Source organism: Echinops telfairi, unplaced genomic scaffold (assembly GCF_000313985.2).
Source record: "Echinops telfairi isolate 266 unplaced genomic scaffold, ASM31398v2 ScPeMD7_7468;HRSCAF=8506_0, whole genome shotgun sequence".
NCBI classification, from domain to species: domain Eukaryota; kingdom Metazoa; phylum Chordata; class Mammalia; order Afrosoricida; family Tenrecidae; genus Echinops; species Echinops telfairi.
This window is the reverse complement of record NW_022111369.1, coordinates 8403748-8424409: the sequence shown is the minus strand read 5'-3', so window position 1 is coordinate 8424409 and position 20662 is coordinate 8403748. Positions and strand designations below refer to the sequence as shown.

General features: G+C 49.1%; 1 protein-coding gene across 1 annotated transcript in view; it reads right to left on the bottom strand.

The window, feature by feature from the left end:
* The window catches only part of LEF1 (lymphoid enhancer binding factor 1), a 151147-nt gene that overhangs the window by 28254 nt on the left and 102231 nt on the right, over positions 1 to 20662 (bottom strand). The window contains exons 4-8 of the mRNA XM_045284320.1: positions 15838 to 15970; positions 9869 to 9959; positions 7896 to 7979; positions 5439 to 5561; positions 4234 to 4396 (exon numbers count right to left, since the gene is read on the bottom strand). Of these exons, the coding sequence (XP_045140255.1) occupies positions 4234 to 4396; positions 5439 to 5561; positions 7896 to 7979; positions 9869 to 9959; positions 15838 to 15970 (594 nt within the window). The remainder of the gene's footprint in view (positions 1 to 4233; positions 4397 to 5438; positions 5562 to 7895; positions 7980 to 9868; positions 9960 to 15837; positions 15971 to 20662) is intronic.

Here is a 20662-nt window from a genome sequence, read left to right as displayed (position 1 = left end):
GCTTCCCATCCTAAGGAGAGCCCGTGCCCGGGGATAGAGCTCCCAGCAGAGGGAGGAGGGGAGGAAGACTGGAGTACTAGGGGCCATGTTTGAGAAGATCCTCGTTCCCTTGGGAACTGTGGATCCCGAGCCAAGAATCTTCAGGTCTACGGACTGTTGAACGAAAACCTTATTTGCTCTGAACACTCTCACCCAAATCACAATTAAAAAGTCAAAAAGGGAAAAAAGCACGTTTCATAGTAGGACTGGGCCAGAGCTGACAGCAAGTCAGCGGATCTTCTTTGGTTAGAAAAAAGGAGTTGTGAGGGAGGGTGATGGGAACAAAAAAGAGAATCCTAAGAAAGCACCCTGAGACACACAAAGCTCCTTGTACTGGGGAGTAACTCCAAGGGGTGGACTGGACCCCAAGGGCTGCAGTGGGAGCCAGCAGCTGAAAGGCTAGCTCCCACCTCACCAACCAGCACACCGTAGGAGACAGAAGAGCTCGTGCCTGGGGCCGGCACGCCCATTAGTGACTCATCGAGCGGTGGTGCTCAGACAATGGGAAGGGTCACACACAGCCAAGAGAAGCTGGCAAAGAAGACAAGAAAAAATAAAGAGAAGTTTTTCTTTTTAAAAACGTTGAACGAAACCTTATTTGCTCTTATTTATGTCTTCTTTTGACAAATAAAACCCACAACTCCATTGCCATCCAGTCGATTCTGGCCCACCGGGCAGGGCGGCAGAAACCTGAAGTCCTTCCAGGCTCGGACAGCCTCCTCTTTCTCGTGGCTGGTGGCTTTGGTGTTCCCACAGCATCCCTAGGATTCCTGACCAATCGGACCCCCACTCTATACTCCCGTTGTCATCGGACCGAGGCCCCTGCAGGACAGGGCAGAACTGCCCCAGAGGGTTTCCAAGGCTGGGATCTGTACAGGAGCAGACGGACCCTTCCCAACACAAGGCTTTGTTTTATGAAGATATCATCTAGTCTTATGTAGTGTGTGAAACGTCAGAAACTTGCTGGGACAACGTAAATTCGTACATACAAGGTGGCTCCCAAAATAGGTGTGAAAGGGTGGGTTCTAGCATCTATTCAACCCATCAGGTGTTTCCCCATTAAAGCCGCAAGTTTAAGTTCGCGAGAAGATCCCGGCTCACAAGACAGAACAAGGAGCTGGCATGAAATGCAGGGCAACCTCCACGATGCACTTGCATTTCAACGGTTGTCTGGGTCCTCTGTTGATGTGTCTGCCACCTTGTAACTGAGTTTTGACATCTGAGGTATTTCCAACATGCACAACCAGTTCATGATAAAAGTCTGTAGATAAAAAGATGGCGCTGAAGTTGTCCTCAAAAAAAAAAAAAGTCTCATATAGACTAGAGATGAGCTTTCTTTAAAAGACTTTCTGAACACAATCGAATAAAAGCCCCCTTTAAAAGATTCCTTTGTTTGCTGCAAAATGAAGAGTTAAGTTTTAAAAATCAAATTTTGTTGTCCAGGCTCCATCAAGTTGTAGGGGAAATATCCATTTCAGAGGAAACTTATACAGTCCCAAGGTAAATATATACATATATATGTGTGTGTATGTGTGTGTGTGTGTGTGTGTGTGTGTGTGCGAAAACAAATCTCCACTCAGTGGACACCTGGCTAATAGCTTAGAAAGTCTGAAAAAGGAAAAGGCTGATTTGAAAATAAGATTTCTGTTACCATTACTATTTATAGCAGAAATTAAGAAAACTTAGGCTAACTCATTGTGAATGGGCTTTTCTAGGCTAGAGGTACAGTGAAGATGAATTAAAGTGTGTAAAAAGAAAAAGGGGGGAAAAAAAGTTCCGGGATGGACTTAAGATCCACTTTTAAGAACGCTAATTATCCCAATATAAAAACTTCATGATTTTAAAGCCAGGGACTTTAAAGAACCAGCGAGGCCGGCCCTGCCAGAGGGAGTTATGAAAGGACAGAAAACCTGATCCCAATCAAAGATCTCAGAGACCTATAAATAGAAACAGGTGTCCAAATCAAAGACAGAGAGAGACCCCCCAAATGAGAACCATCCTTCGGGACCGACGCCTGCTCTGATCTGGGCCATTCAGCGAGCAGAGAAAGTCGCACTGCGGGAAACGTGTGCCTTAAAAATTGGAAGCCGAACCTGGGATCCCGAACTCTCTTGAGCAGGAGAGTCCTTCCCACTGGACAGCCGGGTGCCTTATCTTGGCCATGACGACAGCACCCAGGAAAACCCCACGGACCTGTTTGCACGCACGGAAATAAGAAATGTCAAACCCCCCCCCCCCCTTTACTTGGGCTTCGTCTGTTAAAGGGTCAGGGAAAATGAGCATCGGCCCCCAAGCTTTTGAGGAGGAGCGCTTCAAAGATGATGGCAATCGCTCTTCCGCTCGGATCTGGCTTGGGAATCGTTGTAATTATTGTTATTAAGTGTTTAAGAATCCGCAGGGAGATAAGAGAGTGCTGCTCACATGACACCAAAAAAAAGAAGAAGAAAAAGCTATCATCTTACCACCGCACCCTAGCCCTGGAACCCTGGTGTCTCGCAGACTGGAAATGGTGCTCCCCTCCATAATGCAAGGAGGTTGGTTTTCCTCCCGATGAGAGGGACGCGGCGGTGGTGGGGGGGGGGGGGGGGGGCAGCCCTGAGTATCTTTGGTTACGGGCGTTCACATTCGCTAGGTTTCTAACCAACCGGCTCAAGGTGATCGTCGTCCACAAGGGCTAAGACAGGGTCCTCCAGCTGGAGCAAATGTTAGGAGACCTTCCTTGCCTTAATGGTCACGGGCCCATTTGACAAGGCCCCTGGGATGAGGCAGGCAGTTTAACCACTTGTCACAGGGCTGGGTACTGGGGGCTGACTCCACACAGAGGTCCCTTGGGAGGAAAGCCTAGCGAGTGAGTTTGCAGCATGGCACAGCCATGGAAACCCTGGGGAGGGCAGTGCTACTCTGCACAGAGCCACGAGTCCCAGTTGACTCGATGGCAACGGGTTACCACGCATGTCATGTTGCTCTGGCTAATTAGGTGCCATCGAGTCGGTTCTGAACCACGAAGACACCCGAGCGAACGCCGCCTGGGGCCTGGGCTGTGCTCACCTCCCTCAGGTGCAGATCAAGGGCATGGGGGCAAAGTAAGATGAAGCACCTCCGAAATCCGAATGTCATTACAGGGAAAACAGTGACTTTACAGAGAATCATTCAGTTCCTTTCGGCCACCGTTCTGAGCTACCGAACTGAAACCATCCCAAGCCTGGGGAAAGAAAATAAATTAAAAATAAAAAGTTCCTAGACAGCCATCTACCCTTCTGGCTAGGTGGTTGGCTAAGAAAATATAGCCAGTCGATGCACGCGGTAGCCCAGTGCCGCCGGGTACATGCTCGGTGCTGAGAAGGAACTCGGCACGGGGGAAAGAAGAAATCAGAGACCAGGAACAAACCGGACACCACTTTAAGGATCGCACACTGAAGACTTCTCTGGCCCATGTAAAGTTCCTCCACTTAGACCCTCAGGGCGGAACACTGGCTGCTTTCTTGGTGGGAGTGGTCACCTGTTTGCCAGGGCTCATCCGGAAGCATGGGTGGTTCCCCAAAGGCCTTCCGGCAGCTCCCCAACTGAGCTGCAGGGAGTTCTCCCGGCTTCATTGTACACCCACCCTACGGGGCCCACCCTACGGGGCCCACCCTCCGCGGTGGCTCAGCCAGCAGCTACTCTCCGTTCAGGTCTCAGTGTGCACGGTGTTTGCTCAGAGAGACCACCCCCCCCACCCCGCCCCTGTCAATGATGCTCCCCTCGCCATTCGTTCTCACAGAAGTTTGCTCTTTACAGCCACACAAGGGCTCACAGCTTTATCCATACATTTACAGAATAATTCTTCACCTGGTATCCAATATCCCGGCACTACACCTTTAACTCCAGAGAGTCAAGAACCGAATCCACGGCAGTTGGTAATTACAACCTGGCATCTAGCACACTGCCTGGCACATAAAGATCCTCAGTATCTGTTTGTGGAAAGGAGACGAGAAACGAACAGCTACCACTTACAAGAAGGTCCCACGCAATTCGTTATATTGTGGAACTCGCCCCTGCTGCTCCCTGCCCTTTGTTTTATCCCGTCATGCCGGGCGGTCACGCTGACGTTTCCAATGACACGGATGTTACACCCACGCTGGACAGACAGTTAAATCTGTGTAGACTTTAGTGAAGCAGCAAGTGCCAAAGTCCCATACGCACCCCGCTACTTACCCTTCTGCCTAGAATCTGGTTGATAGCTGCACTTTCCTTTAGGGTACACTCTGCTACGACATTTGCTCTCATCTCTTTCATGTATAACATGAACGCATTCAGAGGTTTCTTAATGTGAGGTCTTTTTGGCTCCTGCTCCTTTCTCTGCTCATGCTGGGGCTTCCTAAAAGGTGACAGTGGGTGTGGAGGGCATGGAGGGAAGAAGGGAGAGATGGGAGGAGAGAAACAGATCATTGGTTTACGACACCAGTACTCTCTCTCTCACAGGCACCTATGCAAGCCTCCCCCACCCCCCTCCATCTTCAACCCCCCCAGGACGCCATCCACTTTGAAGAGCAATGCTTGGTTCCTTTGGTGAAACAAGGGGATGCATCCAGCAAGCCAAACCCAAAGGGCGTTCTATGTACACCGTGACTCCCCAGGAAGACACCCTGCGCTTTATACACAAAGCTTGCCTATGGCTCCAGAAGCACTGAAACACGAAATGGAAATGGATCTGGGTTTTTGAAAAAAAACGCTCCACCTGGGGCCTTGAGGCCAAGTTCTGAGGCTCTCTCAGAAGACGCTAAACTTCTAGTATGGGCTGCTAGTGGTCCATAACTACCTTGAGGTCCTGGGAGAAGCTAAGGAAACGTTCTAATCTCTTCCCCACACAATTGGTGTGCATGTTCTGAGACGCTCAAACGCTGTCTGCCACACGACTCCCCTCGCCCCCATGCGATGCCCAGGCCAGCGATTCCGATGAAGCTCAAGGCCTAGTGTCTCCAGGGAGTTGAGTCCTGCAATGAGCACCCTGCGACAATCTTGGCTCAACAGGGAATCTCAAGCTTTGCCCCCTTTCCTTGACTTCTGGGCTTTTTGAAATTTCAAGTCATTGTAAAACCACATGCCCAGCAGGAGATGCCTAGAACCTTCCATCTCGAGTACAAACAGGTAACCTTGGTGGGAAATGCCAAACAGCCCCAGGCGAATCTGTGCCTCGGCTCCTAGAGGTTTCCTCCACACCTGATGGGGTTCCGGGGACCATGGAGGCAGGTCTCTGCTCCTTTCCAATCTCAGATTCAAAATCTGGGCATGGGGAACAAAGCTGAATAATGCCCCGAGGGGCTGAGCTTTCAAGGTGCAGCTACAACCCAGGCCCAACCAGGAGGCAGCAGCCCCGGGCGTGCCTGAGGTGCTCCTGGTGAAGCCAAGCCTGCCCTTACACGTGCATTAGGTCGCTGTCCGTGTGCGGGTGCTCCTGCTTGACCTGCGGCGTTACAATCGCTGGGTGAGGGATGCCAGTTGCGTGGGGACCGGGAGGACCAGGAATCATATGATGGGAAAACCTGAAAGGAAAGAGAACAACATGTACTATGGCGACTGCAGCAAAGGCTCCAGAGAAGTCCCAACCAACCTGCTAACTGCTGTTGCGAAACGTGAAAACCCATCTCTTTCTATGCAGCGTTATCAGCTCTAAATGACAGTGGGAGGATAATTTTTTTTTAACGTTGTTACCAGGTGAGTAATGTTAGAATTACTCCTTGTACAACAGGTTTTGTGGTTTTGTTTGAACATAGTTGCCGAATATGACGTTTTCCTGAGAAGGTTCTGGGTCCCAGAATTTAAAAAAGATCCCCCCAAAAGGAGGACTCATTTTTCTTGCAAAGCACCTTTCAAGTGACTGTTTTGAGAAGAGGAGTGGCGGACATATAGAACGCTTTAGGAAGGCACTCTTTGTGAAGATGGAGGGTGATTTCTAAATTGGAAGCTCTGCTCGTGAGCAAGACGTCGCCTGGAGCACTGTCTCCTGTGCGTGCCACCCCGGAGGGCAGGGCAGACCTTCCAGTGGGGCTCCCAGAGCACACTGTTCTCTGGCCTTTTCTCCCACAGAGCCCCACTGGTGGGATCCAACTGCTGCCTTTCGTTCAGCAGCGGGGCCGTCAACGCTGTACTGCCGGGGCTCCTTTCAGGAGGAAGTGATTCAGAAAGCCAGGGACAGGGAGGTCTACATTCTTCCAGGCATCCGTTCAAGGTCTGGCTCCGTGAAGATCATTCCGCTTACCTCTCTTATGCAGAAAGAAAGGTCTCAGAGATCTGGCCTTTCAAAAAACCAAAAAAAACGAAACAAAACCGAGAGCCCCGGTGAAGGGAGAGGTGTAGTGAAAAGAAAGGACACCATTCTGCATGGGGTAAAATCTGCACCGTGGAGAGAGCCGCGTCCCCTGGCATGCTGGTAGGGCGTGACAATCATCTCGAAATGTCCACCAGCAGCCAACACAAAGGGGGAACCAGCATGCGAGAGAAATGAAACAGATAAAGACGGGGCCTTCAAGAGCGCTTCGGGTAAATTTGACTCTTTTTTTTTTTTGCTTTGCTTTTCAAACTGCTTTAAAGTAAACACTGGGTTTGGGAAGAACACCACCGCCGGCTTTTCATCCCAGCCAATATAATTAACTCCTTCATCTGTGAAGGAAAAGAGATTCTGCTGGAATACACTTTCAGGGGCCAAAAACATCCACACAAAAACTGAACAATTAAGGAGAGATGGTTAAAAAAAAAAAGCCACTATCTGATTAAACAATGATGTTGCTTGCCACTCTGAGTGCTATTCTCAAAGACCCGTGGTACTGGTCGATCGGCAGGAGAAACTTCAGTCATCAGAGGGTTCTGACAATATTGAAAAATAAGTGTGAAAACCCACTTTGGGGGGTGGTGGGAGGGCACTTATTTTGTCACCCCCTCGGTCATGAGACTGACAAGTCCCTGAGCCGACGACGTGTACATTTCAATGCACGTTCATGGCAGGAGGTCATTCACCATGTGGGACACTGCAAGTGCCGTGCCTGCACCAAAGGCAAAGGTTCACCATCTGTCCATCCCCCCAGGATGCCCCAGCACAGTGACGCTCACTCCCTTGGAAACACAAAAAGGCACGCTGACCACACAGATGATGCATCACACACACGTGTGCAACATCAAGCACAGGGCACAGAAGCCGTCTTTCCAGAAGCAAAGCATTACACAGAGCAGCCTCACGTGTGGCGTGGCAGGCCTCACAGAGCTTCGCTTGCACTAATGCGTCCACAACACAGGGCCTGATTCACACACTAGGGCCCACCCCGCCTGTGGCCTGACAAACTTGGGAGCAGGTTTGGTTCCTTCTCCTGCAGGAAGGTTCTAGAATACCTAGGCATTTTCAACCACCTTTACGTTACACAGAGATTCCTTTCCTCAGAGGGGGCCAAAAAGTTACAGAACTCAGAGCGACTATATGTGTGTGTGTGTCTATGTATATATATATATATATATGCCCCCAGTCTGTCCCATCTCCAATATATTTTGACCCAAGCAAGCTTTTTTTCTAAATGCCCACTTGCAGGACATTTCAAATCCCACCACCAAATAGCAAGGGGGGGCTCTTGGAGGCAAAGGAGTCCTCCAAAATGCTTCCTTCCTCAGTGGGTGGGCAAGTGGGGCTGGGTATGGCTGGTCCCCAGGGGCTCCGACCCAGGAAGCCCTGCGAGCCCTAGTGTGGGAGCCAGGCGCAGCACTGCACAGACAGACACGAGCCTGAGGTGCGCACCCTCCTAGCCGACCGAGAGGCAAGCAGAGGCACGCAAGATGCAAGCGCGAGAAGACCACCGTGTCCTCCACTGCCCCGCGTTTCCACCTCCACCTACCTGGACATGGAAGTGTCGACTGACAGTGAGGATGGGTAGGGTTGCCTGAATCCACCCGTGATGGGATATACAGGCTGACCTTGCCTGAGGTCACAGAAGAAAGGAACCCACATCAATGACAACAAACACGAGTTACCAGGCAGCAATAAGGGTTTGATTGCGGGAGGAGAGGGAGGCACGTAAACAGAATCTGTGGGCACATACTACTGACCACAGAAGTTCTTCAGTGAACGGCACTGTGACCCTTCGTCCTTTAACCCACTCAGCACGTCCTCTGCCTTGAAGAAAATGCCCCCCACCCTCCCTCTTCATGGCACACCAGGCCATGGATGGCTTGCTCCTACGCCCTCCCCCTCGCCCAACCTTACTAATGCCCAGCACTGTGCGCTGGGCACACACTTCGTACTGATTATAACGCAACCCTGAGATTGGTGACACAATTCCCTTTGGAGGAGAAGCTTAGTGAATTCACTGATCAGAATCTTGCAAAAACTTTAGGGGTGGGAAGAGAGAAGGAAATGAACATGTGAATTTAAGTTGGCATTCAAATGAATGAACAGTTTTTAAAAACATTGCCCTTTCCTTCCTCCTGTACCCACGTTGAGAGAGAACCCCGAGATCCCCTCTTTCTCCATGTCTCTCCTCATCTCACACGATTCCCTGGACACAGCTTCTGTTCCCAGCAGCCACTGGTGCAACTCGGCACAGGATTACTACCCCCGCGTGGCTACATTCAGACAGAAGAACTGATGGAGGTTTGAACATATGTGTCTAATCCCTGCATTCAAACAGAATTGCTGACCCGAGAGACCTGGTGCTAGCGATAGGAATGGACACAGGGAGACGCCGGGAAAACGGGGGATTCCAGTGGCCATTCCTTGCTGAAGAAACGAGGAACTGTATGGAAGTAGAGGTAAAGGTAAGGAGACTGGGTAGCAGAGTGGGGCTGTGGTGGAAGACAGAGCCCCAGATGGAGAAAGGAGAAACACATGTGCTAGCATCGAAGCACCATTCTCCAGGAAGTGACAGAGGGTGGGCAGGGGAACAGAGGAGAGGGGCCAGGGTTGGGAGGGGGAGAGTTGTGTGTGCTAACCGTAAAATGCTAAAAATAGGCCATACTATAGAAAAGTTCCTTTGCTTCCCCAAATTTCCCTTTCTTTATACCTCTATTGTTAGCAACAGAAAATTACAGGCAGCAGTAAGAAGCGTTTTGAAGTGAACGCAAATGCAAAATAATTCATGATTAATAAAAAACAAAAAACTTCCCATTTTCAATCCCTCCCCAGTTAGTTGTCGGCCCTTCCCCTCTCAAGTCTATTCATAAGACAAGGTAGACGGTTTAAGATTATGTTGCCCAAATTATAAACTGTTCATTAACAACAACAACTATAAAAAGCACAACCACACTCACTGAACTCTAATGTTGTATGTTACAGGCAAAGTAAATGCCCCACAGACTACAAATTGACCCCATAAAACAGCTGGCTTCAAAGTCCATTCTGTAATCATTGTCTACACATATTAGCCAACCAAGTCAACCCATTTCGAAGTCTGTCAGATAGATTAGATAGATAGATAGATAGATAGATAGATAGATGATAGACGGATTGATAGATGAATGGATGGATAGATGGATGGATGGATAGATGGATGGATGGATGGATAGATGATAGATAGATAATGATGATGATGATAGATGGATTGATAGGTGGATGGATGGATGGATGGATGGATGGATGGATGGATGGATGGATAGATGATAGATAGATAGATAGATAGATAGATAGATAGATAGATAGATAGATAGATGCATATACTAAACCTATATGAGATCAAGCTGGCGCCTCGCTTGCTGATGCAGGAGTCCTTCAACTCAGTTAAGTGTTACTATTCCTAAAGCGTAATCTCCATGAAGGGAAAGTGGAAGGAGACAGGCTTGAACGCCTGGCAGAAGGTGGCAGGAAGGGTCTTACCAGCCAAGAGGTGGGGTGATCTGTCCGACGCCACCAGGAGACAGGGGATAAAAGGAGGGGATATCAGGAGCTGGAGGATGTCTGGACATGCCTATAAAAACAAAAAGAACACACAACAAAAATAAAAGAGGTACAGTTTTCAGATCCAAAGGAACGTTAGATCACAGAGCAATAGAAAAATGATGAAAATGCTTTTGTGCCAGTAATACTCCACAGGTCCAGAAAGAAACATCATCAAGTCATTGGGTCCATTTCTCAGACGGTCAGCTTTCCTCAGAGCATCCAACATCTGAGAATTTCTCACATGGGTCTTTGGATCGTGTTATCCTGAGAGAGTCCATATGAGGCCTCTTGATGAGACAAGCACCAAGGTGGACCTGCCAATGGTCATTTCTTTGGCCCCGACCTTTCCCTCGGGTTGGGGAGACGGTGGGCCCGGTTCTGTGGAGAACGTGAGCTTGTTGTGCTCAGCACAGGAGATGGCGGCGCTTCCGAAGAAGGCAGCCTGCTAGGAAGCTCAAAGATTAGGTAAATTGCCATTTGCAAATTTCCATCGGCTCCCTTATGGACACAGAGATGTGGGAAATGTGGTACCTCAGAGGATCAGAGATTAATTAGGAATCATGTTCAGCCTCATAATGGTCACACTTGATATGATTCATTGGGTCCCTGCCTGCCACTTCAGCTCCAACTAAGCTCTTCTCGAGTCAAGTCCTCTGGGCACCAAGGTCAAGCTGTTCTGCATTAGCGGTCGTCCACAGAAAATGAGAGCACCCCAACGTGTTTCCTGAGCCCACGCTTCCAGGAACGGTGCAAAACACCTCGAGATGATTCCAAGTCCTCGTCCCCAAGGACATCCTTTTGTTTATACCTGACCTCAGGCGGCGGGGGTGGGGTGGGGGGAAGGGAAAGAAAAGGAGCCAGAGGTCATGTAAAATATCATAATTTAGACTTCATGGACTTGGAGGAAAGGCCATCAGCGCTTCTTTACACAGCGGCCCGTGGCCTCACAAGGCCCTTTCCCTATCTAAACACACTTCCCAAGGTACCACCCCACCCAACAGGTCACCCAGCGGTTGTAAACCCACTCAGCATGTCAAGTACATGGAAGAGGCCACAAACACACTCTGACTTTCTGTGATTATCTGTGAATTTCATTTAGACCTCAAAGGATGTAGAAGGCCCCGGACATACGGGAATGCCTTACGTGAGGCGAAAGGTATTGAGCGTTGATAGTTGGCTTTGAAGTTAGGGCCAAACTATTTCTAAACTCTCACAGAAAGCAGGTGGGTAATGTGAAAGGTCTTCTCGTCTTCCATTCTCCCATTCAAGAGTTCACGTAAGGTCATCTTGTGATTTTTTTTTTTTTTTTTTTAGAGAACAGTCTCAAATCTTTCTTTTTAAATTTTTGCCTAGACCGATTCTTTTGGTCTCCAACCCAACTGATTGCTGTCTTCCCAATTTGGACTGAAGGTCACCCTGCAGGACAAGTACAAGTGCCTCAGAACCTCTAAGGCTGTTTATCTCCACGGATGCAGGCAGCCACGTCTTTCTCCCGCAGAGCGGCTGGTGGAGTAGAACCACCAAGTGCTCTAACCGCGGCACCACGAGGGCCGCTTTCTTTTGTCCCAGCGTCCCTAAGTCGTATATACTCTCGGAATTCTCTGTCCTTTTGGATCTGGGGGTTCAGAGTAAAGGGGTGATGGGAAGAATTCTGGTACTTTCCAAACTACCTGGGGGCTTTTCCAATGTATCCCTCATTTTCCAATCTCACCCCAAGACTCAGATTCCTCGTTAACTGGGAGGTCTCTTAACTGTGTGGCCTAAGTTTTCTGCCTGCAGGTTCAGGTTTGAACAGAAAACCAGACGGACTCAGACAAGCCTGAGAAGCTTAGAGAACATGGGAAAGCTTCATGACACGACCTTATAAACCACCGTCAGGGGCCGTTGTTGGTCGCGGCCAAGTTGTCTCTGACTCAGGCGACCTCCCCTTGTAACGAAATAATGAAATGAAATGTGGCCCAGTCCGCCTCCACGGCTCCCGGGGCGCTCAGTTCCATGGTCATTGTCTCTGTGTATTCAGGGTGCCTTTCAGTCTAGGGAACTGAGCTTCTATCTCTCTGATCAGACAGGACTCTGCTGTGGTCCGCACGTTCCGTGGACTAACTCTGGAAGCAAGGTGCCAGGCCTTTCTTCTTGGTCTGCAGATATCCGGGTGCTGCGCTGGCACCGATCCGCAGTGGGTAACCCTTTGGATCTTTCACAGAGCACCCGCTCAGAGTAACATGCACACCACCATAGTCTGGCGGACAGAAGGGCGATGGTTTAGAAATCAGAGACTACTTCAATGATTCGTCTTAATTCCTGTTTGATAGTTGTGGAAATGAAGGTCTACACAGGCTGAGTGACCGTCTAAGCACCGTTGGGGGTACATACATTGTAGTACAGTAATTTGATCACTGGGGTACAGAGAGGTAACTCGCTTGCCGTCACGGCACATGTCATTAAACCAACAAGCTATTACCTCAGCTCTGTACTCTAGCTCATAATAAGTACACTTAGAGTGTCTGATGATTCAATAGAACAATACTAATAATTTTTTTAAAAGTTAGCACTTGTAGCATGCCAGGACCTATAACCCAGTTGTGGTGCACTGGACTCCCAGCAACCTAGAATCTTCCAGGGCTGCTATTTTGGAAGTTGGTCAGTAGGTCTGGGTAGACTGGAACCTCCAACCTCTTGGTGGGCCTGCAAGTGTATCCATTGATTACCACAAATTTGATTGTGGCTATTGAAATTCTACTTCTCTTCCAGCCACTCCTCCCTCACGCAGCTTTCCCTACCACGTTTAGTCCTCAGCAATCTTTCTCCTTGGAGCCCATGATATTTTACTTGCATTTTTAACACGGTGCTTGGGATGGTTTCCATTTTCTTTTACAGTCAGTGTGTGCACATGATTTCCTGCAGGAGTTTATATACTGCTCGCAAACTTAGGAGAGAGAGCCCATGAGTGGCCAACCCACCCGGGGAGGCAGACTCTCTGCAATTATTGTAGAACAAGTGAAATCAAACGCCTCAAATTAACCCTTGCCCTCGGCTGGGTCGGTCTTGCAAGCTATTCTCAAGCAAGCACAGGGTGATGAGGGAGCGGAAACCGCGTGGGTTCCCCGTGTCTCCTGTGTCACAGCCTGACGGCGAGTGCCCTCCACTAGCTGCCATGTGACAGGAGACGTGTCCCGTATCATTCCTTCCACTCGGTACGTACCGAACGAGCACCAAAGGAGGCCAGAGGCTATGCTCAGCATGGGTCCAGCGTTCAATGTTCTTAAACATTTACAGTAAGTTATTGAAAACTAGGATCAAACTACTCCAGAGTCAGGCTGTATGGGCTGATGTAGCAATTTCTGCCACTCATGCATTCTGTATCTTTGAAGAAGTCACATAGTGAGTGTTAGCGCCCGGAAAAACAAAAAAAAAAAAAAAGGGGTGTTGTGAGGAATAGATGCACTGGTGTATGTAATCCAGAAGGGCCCCTGGTACACAGCACACGTTCTATAAATATTTGCTGTTAGGGTGCTGGTGAAGAATACGCAAAGTACAACGGACTAACACACAAACCGGTCTCGGAAGAAGTGTAGACAGAATGCTCCTTAGAGGCGAGGATGGTCAGGTTTTGTCTCGTGTACTTGGGATGCGTTGTCCGGAGAGCCTAGTCCCTGGAGCAGGACATCATGCTTGGTAAAGTGGACGGGCCGCGAAGACAGGAAGGCCCTCGAGGAGCCGGACCAGCACAGCGGCTGCATCGAGGGCTCAGACATAAGAACAATGGAGGGTCACGCAGGACTGGGCAGTGCTTCGCTCTTGCGGTCCGCACAGGTGCCACGACTCAGAACTGAGTCCAGGCACCGAACAACAACGTAAGGATAAAGGGATGCTGCCTAGCTCTAAGTAGGGTCCGAAACCCAATAGCTCCTTAAAGGTATTTCTAGTTAGCAGTTTTCCTGACTGATACCAAGTTCAATTAAAACAAAAAGTTTGTTCCAACTTCCTTTCCATTTCCTATAGCACACCCAGAGAGAAAGACCAAGCCAAACTTGAACTGCCGACCATGTAGGTCGCAGCCCACCGCGTAACCACTACGCCACCAGAGAGAAAGAGGGGTGGAAATGAGTGAGTGCCCTAATCGGGATGGCGGGAGAGGAATGTAAGATCGTACAAATGTCAGGACAGAAGAGAGCAACCTCAATCACACAACTCCAGGTCCTGCCCACAAGTTCTTTCTCCGGAGAATTTGTGTTCGTTTGTTTGTGTTTTCAGTTTGCTTGAGATGCAATGATAAACATTACGGTTAGACAGGCAAAACGAGGTAGGGTAGCAGTGCAAAAGGGAAGGGTGGAGCAAAAGAGAAAATGTCTGTCACGGACAGCTCATTACCTTTTGAACGTAACGGTCCTAGAATTCTTCAGGAAACAAAAGAGGCCACTGAGCCGTGGTACAGCATTCTCTGCAGTGAGCTAGTGCTTCAAAGTGCTCAGGATAGGGCCAGCACCCATGCGTGTGCACTACACGACTGTCAGGTACACTGACATCTAAGCTTAATCATCATCTAGATCCTGTGTCTTGAGCTCAGACTCCATTCAGCGATTGCGACGCGTGGGGTTAAGACTCCCTCCCTCACGACCTCCCTCAGAGTGCAAAGACGCCGAGTGACGCACTGTGACCGAGACTCCATCTTCGGTCCCCTCACACTCGGCCTTCTTCTGATGATCCTTGTTTCTTTTCCACGAATCCACAGCGCCGTCTTTCTCGGCCTTCTTGTTCTCTGGAGGTGCCTTATCAATGCAAGCAGGGCCAGGGCAGGACTTCCCATGAAGAGTAAGCCTGGGGCAAACCTGGGAGCTTCAGGGGATGCTTGGCTTTTCCAAGATTTCTCCAAAAGTCAGGAGCGACTGGCCCACAGCGGGGTTGCTTTGGGTGTGGTTGAGAAAGGACACTTGGACTCCAGCCCCCCCCCTCCCCCCCAATCCATGCTCACTGTCATCACTTCCAATTCACGGTGGCCCTATCAGGGTCTCCGAGACTGGAACTCTTCAGGAGTAGAAAGCCCCATCTTTGTCCCATGGAGGGGCTGGTGGCTTCCAACTAGGTGGAGTGATCTGTTTCAATGCACTGGTGGTACAGCAGTGAAAGCTCTGGGCTACTAAACCAAAGGTCGGCTGTTCGAACCAACGAGTGTGCTCCACAGGAGAAAGATGAGGCTGTCTGCTTCTACACAGATTGACAGCCTGGGAAAACCTATGGAGCAGGTCGACTCTGTCCTGCACTGCCCCTAAGATGATGCAGAGGGGCAGGCTACAGCTCCCGACGCTGTGCTTTAAACAGAGGTGGCTTCATGCATTAACCAAGGCATATACTATACAAATGGCAAACGAAAAGAGAAGGGTTTGGAAAAATCCACAATGGAGCTATAACTGGATGACCAAAAGAACTCACAAAAGGCTAAAAGAGACCGTCTGCCAGGAAATCCTTTCCTATGTCTCTTCGCTAACTTCTTTCTCATCTCTGTCAATGCCTCCCATCCACCGAAATAAGTGGGCACTGGCCCGGCCACAGAGGGCTGTGCATTTTGTGTATCTGTACAGCAAGCTGGTCTATATGGTAGACCATAGATTCCAGGAAAAAAAATTTTTTAGGGCTGTTCCTTTGATTGAATATGACCGTTCTATGCTTTCCTCCTGTCTTCTCATGCTACAAGGTAAGAAACGCGCCGACAGGTTCTTGTGGGATTACAGAGAACTGCCGTCAATTACTCTTGGTCTCTTACACATGTACTAGGACCTACTCCATGCATCGAGCCCAGACAGCGGCAGGGTCACTTGGCCGCCACAGAGGGGGTAGGCGGGGGCGGGCTGAGGGGCCTGGCACCTTGTTCCGGGAGAGGGTAGGGCTGGGACGGCAGGGGCGCTCACCTTGCTTGGCACTGACATCGGATGGGATGTGTGACGGGTGTGATCCTGGAGAAAAGTGCTCGTCGCTGTAAGTGATGAGGGGCGTGAGAGGGTGGACCGCATGGGACGGCTGCACCACGGGCACTTTATTGGACTGTAAAGTAACAGCAAAGTCAACAGTTAGTGAGGAGGCCCCGCTCTCCTGTCCTCCCCCACCAGGAAGGAAAAACCCACCCACCAGCACAACCCGGCACCGTCTCCAGGTCCCGGGCAACACACCCTGCTGAGGTGCACGATGAAACCGCAGCACTGTCCCGTGGTGGACATCCCCAAACACATGGCTGTGCTGCCATACTAAAAGACCACCCCTTAGCAAGCCCCGAGGCCGGTCACTTCTCTTCCCTTTGACAAAAGCTGTGCACACCCACATTCGCACTCCCTTTTGCACTGTCTCCCCGGGGCAAAGAGTCATGGGAGCAAAAGTTATAAAGGTTTTAGAAGCGTTTTATGCGTCCAGCCTGGCTAACATGAAAACCCGAACCAAACCAAGCAAGCAAGCTCACTTCCACCGAGGCAATTCCGACCCTCAGCAACTCCTATCGTGCTGGGTAGATCTGTCCTGGCGCGTTTCCTAGACCGCAACTCCTGTTTCTCCCTGACATACCCAGGGCTCAGGTAGATAGCAAATGTTTTGAGAATAGTGAGGGCAACAAATGTACAAATGTGCTTGTCACAATGGGTGGATGGATGGATTGTGATAAGAGTTGTACGATCCCCCCACAAAATGATTTTAAACAAAAAAGAGGCACCAAAGATTGTTCCACGAACAAATGAATGCATTTATGTATAAATAAAGGAGCCCTGGTGGCTGTGATGTGCAAGGTCAGCAGTTTGAAACTACCAACCACTCTTCGGGAGAAAGACGAGGCCTTTCTGCTCCTGTAGAGTTACGGTCTTGGGGCCTCACAGGGGCAGGTCTACCTTGTCTTATGGCAGTGGTTCTCAACCTGTGGGCCACGACCCCTTTGGGGGGCTAATGATTCTTTCACAGGAGTCACCTGATACATAACAGTAGCAAAATGACAGTTATAAAGTAGCAACAAAAATAATTTTATGGTTGGGGGATCACCACCACATGAGGAACTGCATGAAAGGGCCGCGGCACGGGGAAGGTTGAGAACCACTGTGCTATGGAGCCGCTATAAGCTGGCATCAACATAATGGCCGTGAGCTGGGTTTCAGTTCTTTCAGATAAATAACCCAACACACAGGAATTCGCTGCACATCAGTACCCCAGGGACATAAATTCATAATTCCATTGTATATTTTCAGAAACGTTTTACTCTACCCCCCTCTAAAGTATTTATTATCAACTAGTTGTATCAATTAGACACAACTATCCCGACAGATGCTGTCAAGGATTTCATCCTGCTTGGGTCCACAATCAACGCTCATGGAAGCAGCAGTGAAGAGCTCACAGGAGGCCTTGCAGTGGACACAGGTCTGCTTCCCACACCCTCTTTGAAATGGTGCAAAGCAAGGGTGCCACCTCTGAGACTCGGGTGCCTGCTGACCCAAACCAGGGGTTTCCCCCCGCACCGCATCTGCGTGTGAAGGCTGGTCACCGAATGAAGACGGCGGAAGGAGAACTGACTCATTTTCATGATAGTGCTGGCTAAAAATAATCAAGGACCACGGACTGCCAGAAGAACAAAACACGTCTGTCCTGAAAAATGGACACACGGGATGCTCCTCAGACGTGAGGACGAGACTCTCTCCCGTGCTATCAGGACATGCTATGGGGAAGAGGCCAGTGCCTGTCAATCAAGTGCCAGCGTAAAGAAGACAATGCTAGATTATCAGGTGGATTGACACCGTGGCTTCAATAACGGCCTCAGAGTCACATCGGTTGCGAGCACGCTGCAGGACCGCGCGCGGTGTGTATCTCTTGTACACAGGGCTGCCATGAATCTGGAACGGACTCAATGGCTCCTAACAGTAGCATCCATTCTGCGCCACCCCCTGCTCAGGTCAACCTCTGGTTCTTTACTTCTGCACATCTGAACTGATGCAAAGCGATTTCCAATCTTCAGTCTATTCCAAACACCAAGTCAATGCTGACTCATAGTGACCTGCGGGCTTCGGAGACTAACTTTTTATGGGCGTAGAGAATGCAGTCTTTCTCCCTTGAGGCTGCTGGTGGTTTTGAACTGCCGACCACAAGGATCACAGCCCAACTTGCAACCACTACACCACCAGAGTTCCCTTCGGTTCAACTACATAATATGAAATACGGCCAATCAGAACTGCTAAAATTGTTTACAATTTTCAGCTTCAACCAGACTCTATGCCTACACTTGTTCAAAAAGAATGCTTATTATTTAAGTTGGAAATCTAAAAAAACCCAAAAACGTAACATTGAAAGGTTCAGTCTATTAACTTGGGCTACATTCATTGAGAATCTGACAGGGTGAATTTTGATTGAGCGAATCTGAAGCCTGTCTTTTCAAGGAAATGATTGCTGAGTAAATAAAAATGTAAACAAGATTCAGGCAGGTCGAACCTAATTAAGCGGATCATTTTTAATCAGCTCAACATGTACAAGTACATACCCCAAAAGAGAGGAAAACCTCACAAGTGTATATATGCAGAAGATGTTTCTAATTTTACACTCGTTTATTAATTACAACAGTCTGGGAAGCTCTCGATTTGAAATCACGGTGCAGCAGGAGGAGACCTGGGGCATGGTGTGTTCCTCTTGGGGCTGCTAAGCCAAAGGTCAGTAGTTTGAAACCACCAGCCTCTCCATGGGAGCAGACAAGGCTTTCTACTCCCATGAAGATTTCCAGTCTCACAAACGCACAGGGCGGCTCCACCCTGTCCTCTAGGCCGCTGCGAGGCTGCACTGACTGGATGAGAGTGCACTACTGTATACACAGGGTCCACCAGTAACGATAACTCGCGAACAGAAGGAACTTCCCATGGTCTTCTAATTCACTACTTCAGGCATGCCTGCCCCACAATTAGTTTGAATTAGTGAAACTTTTTGAACTTACAAAAATGAAATGTGCTGAATCCATTGCTCCAGAAGCAAATATGTCTATATATGTATGTATATTTTAATTGTGGAAATGTCTGAAAAACTGTGAGATATAAACTTCTTAAGACATAGGTATCTGTAGGACATGGTTGAAGGACCCTGTTAACACAGGTGTGTATCTATGAGACATGCACTTACTTTCCATTTGCTATGTTTTACAAAAAGCATATGGCTTCCAATAGCATAGAACTAACACTATCTCCGTGTGACTATATTCTCTTTATTCGACTTAATTCTCTTTCTAACCTATCGTTACAAGCAACACTAAAAAGAAACTTATGGGGAAGGATGGGGGAAAAGAAAGACAGGGAGGAAAAAAAATCAGATTTTTGGGGGGGTACCACGATGTCATTTCCATATTAGCTTTTCCCTGTTTTAGAATTATCAGCTCCACTCTCTAATAGCAAACTTCACAGCTTACATAGCCCTTGGCATTTATTAACTCGAGCACCATTATCAAAGCCACCCGGTTTTCCTCCGTGCACCTCCGTGCAGATAACTATGCATATAAATACACAGAAGGAGGCAAAGCATTTTGACGCTCTTCAGGTGTTGGAGATGCGGTTCACCCCGTGCCCAGGCCAAGCTTCAGGACACAGGGAGGGATGAGTGGAGGTGCGGGTAGAAGGACATTCTTATTATAAACCCACTTCGAAATGAAAACTAAACCTCTCAACGCCAGGATGCTAAAATGAACATATCGCAACTGCAGAGAAGCTGTCCGCCCTCCCCTCGTTTCGCTTCAGAATTCTCAAAGGAAGTATAATTGCCAAACAGACCACAAAAGATCCTTTCTTGGGGTAGTTAGAAAGAGAGCAGAGGAGAGGAATCTTCTGGAAATATGCATATAGAGAGAGGTGTATGTATTTTTTTGCATGCCTTTCTTGTTTCCAGAGCACCACCTTAAGGAACTTGCATTAGCAGGCAGCACCTTCTTAATGTCTGACCTATCCCTCCAGTCATACAGCTCGGAATCTGGTGCCATGAATTTTTGCTAAATTATGTATCCTTGCTCTCCTCTTAATTTTACGGTTTTCAACACCGATTTGCTTTCCTGTGGGAAGGAGATAAGAAGCCGAGGATTTTAATTTAAGCTCTGGCCTTGTCTTATATTTTGCAAGATGGATAGCAAAAGCAGTACTAGTAGATATATTCAAGACAACCAGGAGTATGCCCATTCTTGTGGCCACCTAATAACAGCAATATGAAATCTCAGTAATACGTGTGAGCAGAATTCTAAGGGTGAGCTGCCGCCACCTGGCTGCCTTCCCTCCCACGTAGAGAAACAGAACGGGCTGGGGCCCATCTGCCTCTCGGATGCTCAGTTGCACAGCCGTCCATCCTGGGCTCCCTTCCCTGGGGGCGGAATGATTACATGTTGGGCTGCTAACCAAAAGGTCAGGAGTTCCAAGCCACCAGCTGGGAGAAAGGCGAGGCTGGTCCTTCTGTAAAGGGACAGTCTTGGGAATGCACACGGGCCCTCGACCTCTCCTTTTCCTTACAGGGTCACTGTGAGTTGGCACCAACTTGATCGCAGTGAGCTTCTTCTCAACCGTGGGGGGTTCCTGCCTTTTGGTACCATCCGGGACGCAAGGCCAGAGCCTTGGCACTGCTACCTGGCTAAGCCTGAAGGCCGACGACAAAAGGACCGTTCTGCATCTTAGGTCCTGCGGTCTGCAAACACCACCATCATGCTGCAGTTGGACGCAGGGGATACAGAGGGGCCAGAGTGATGAACTCGCTGCC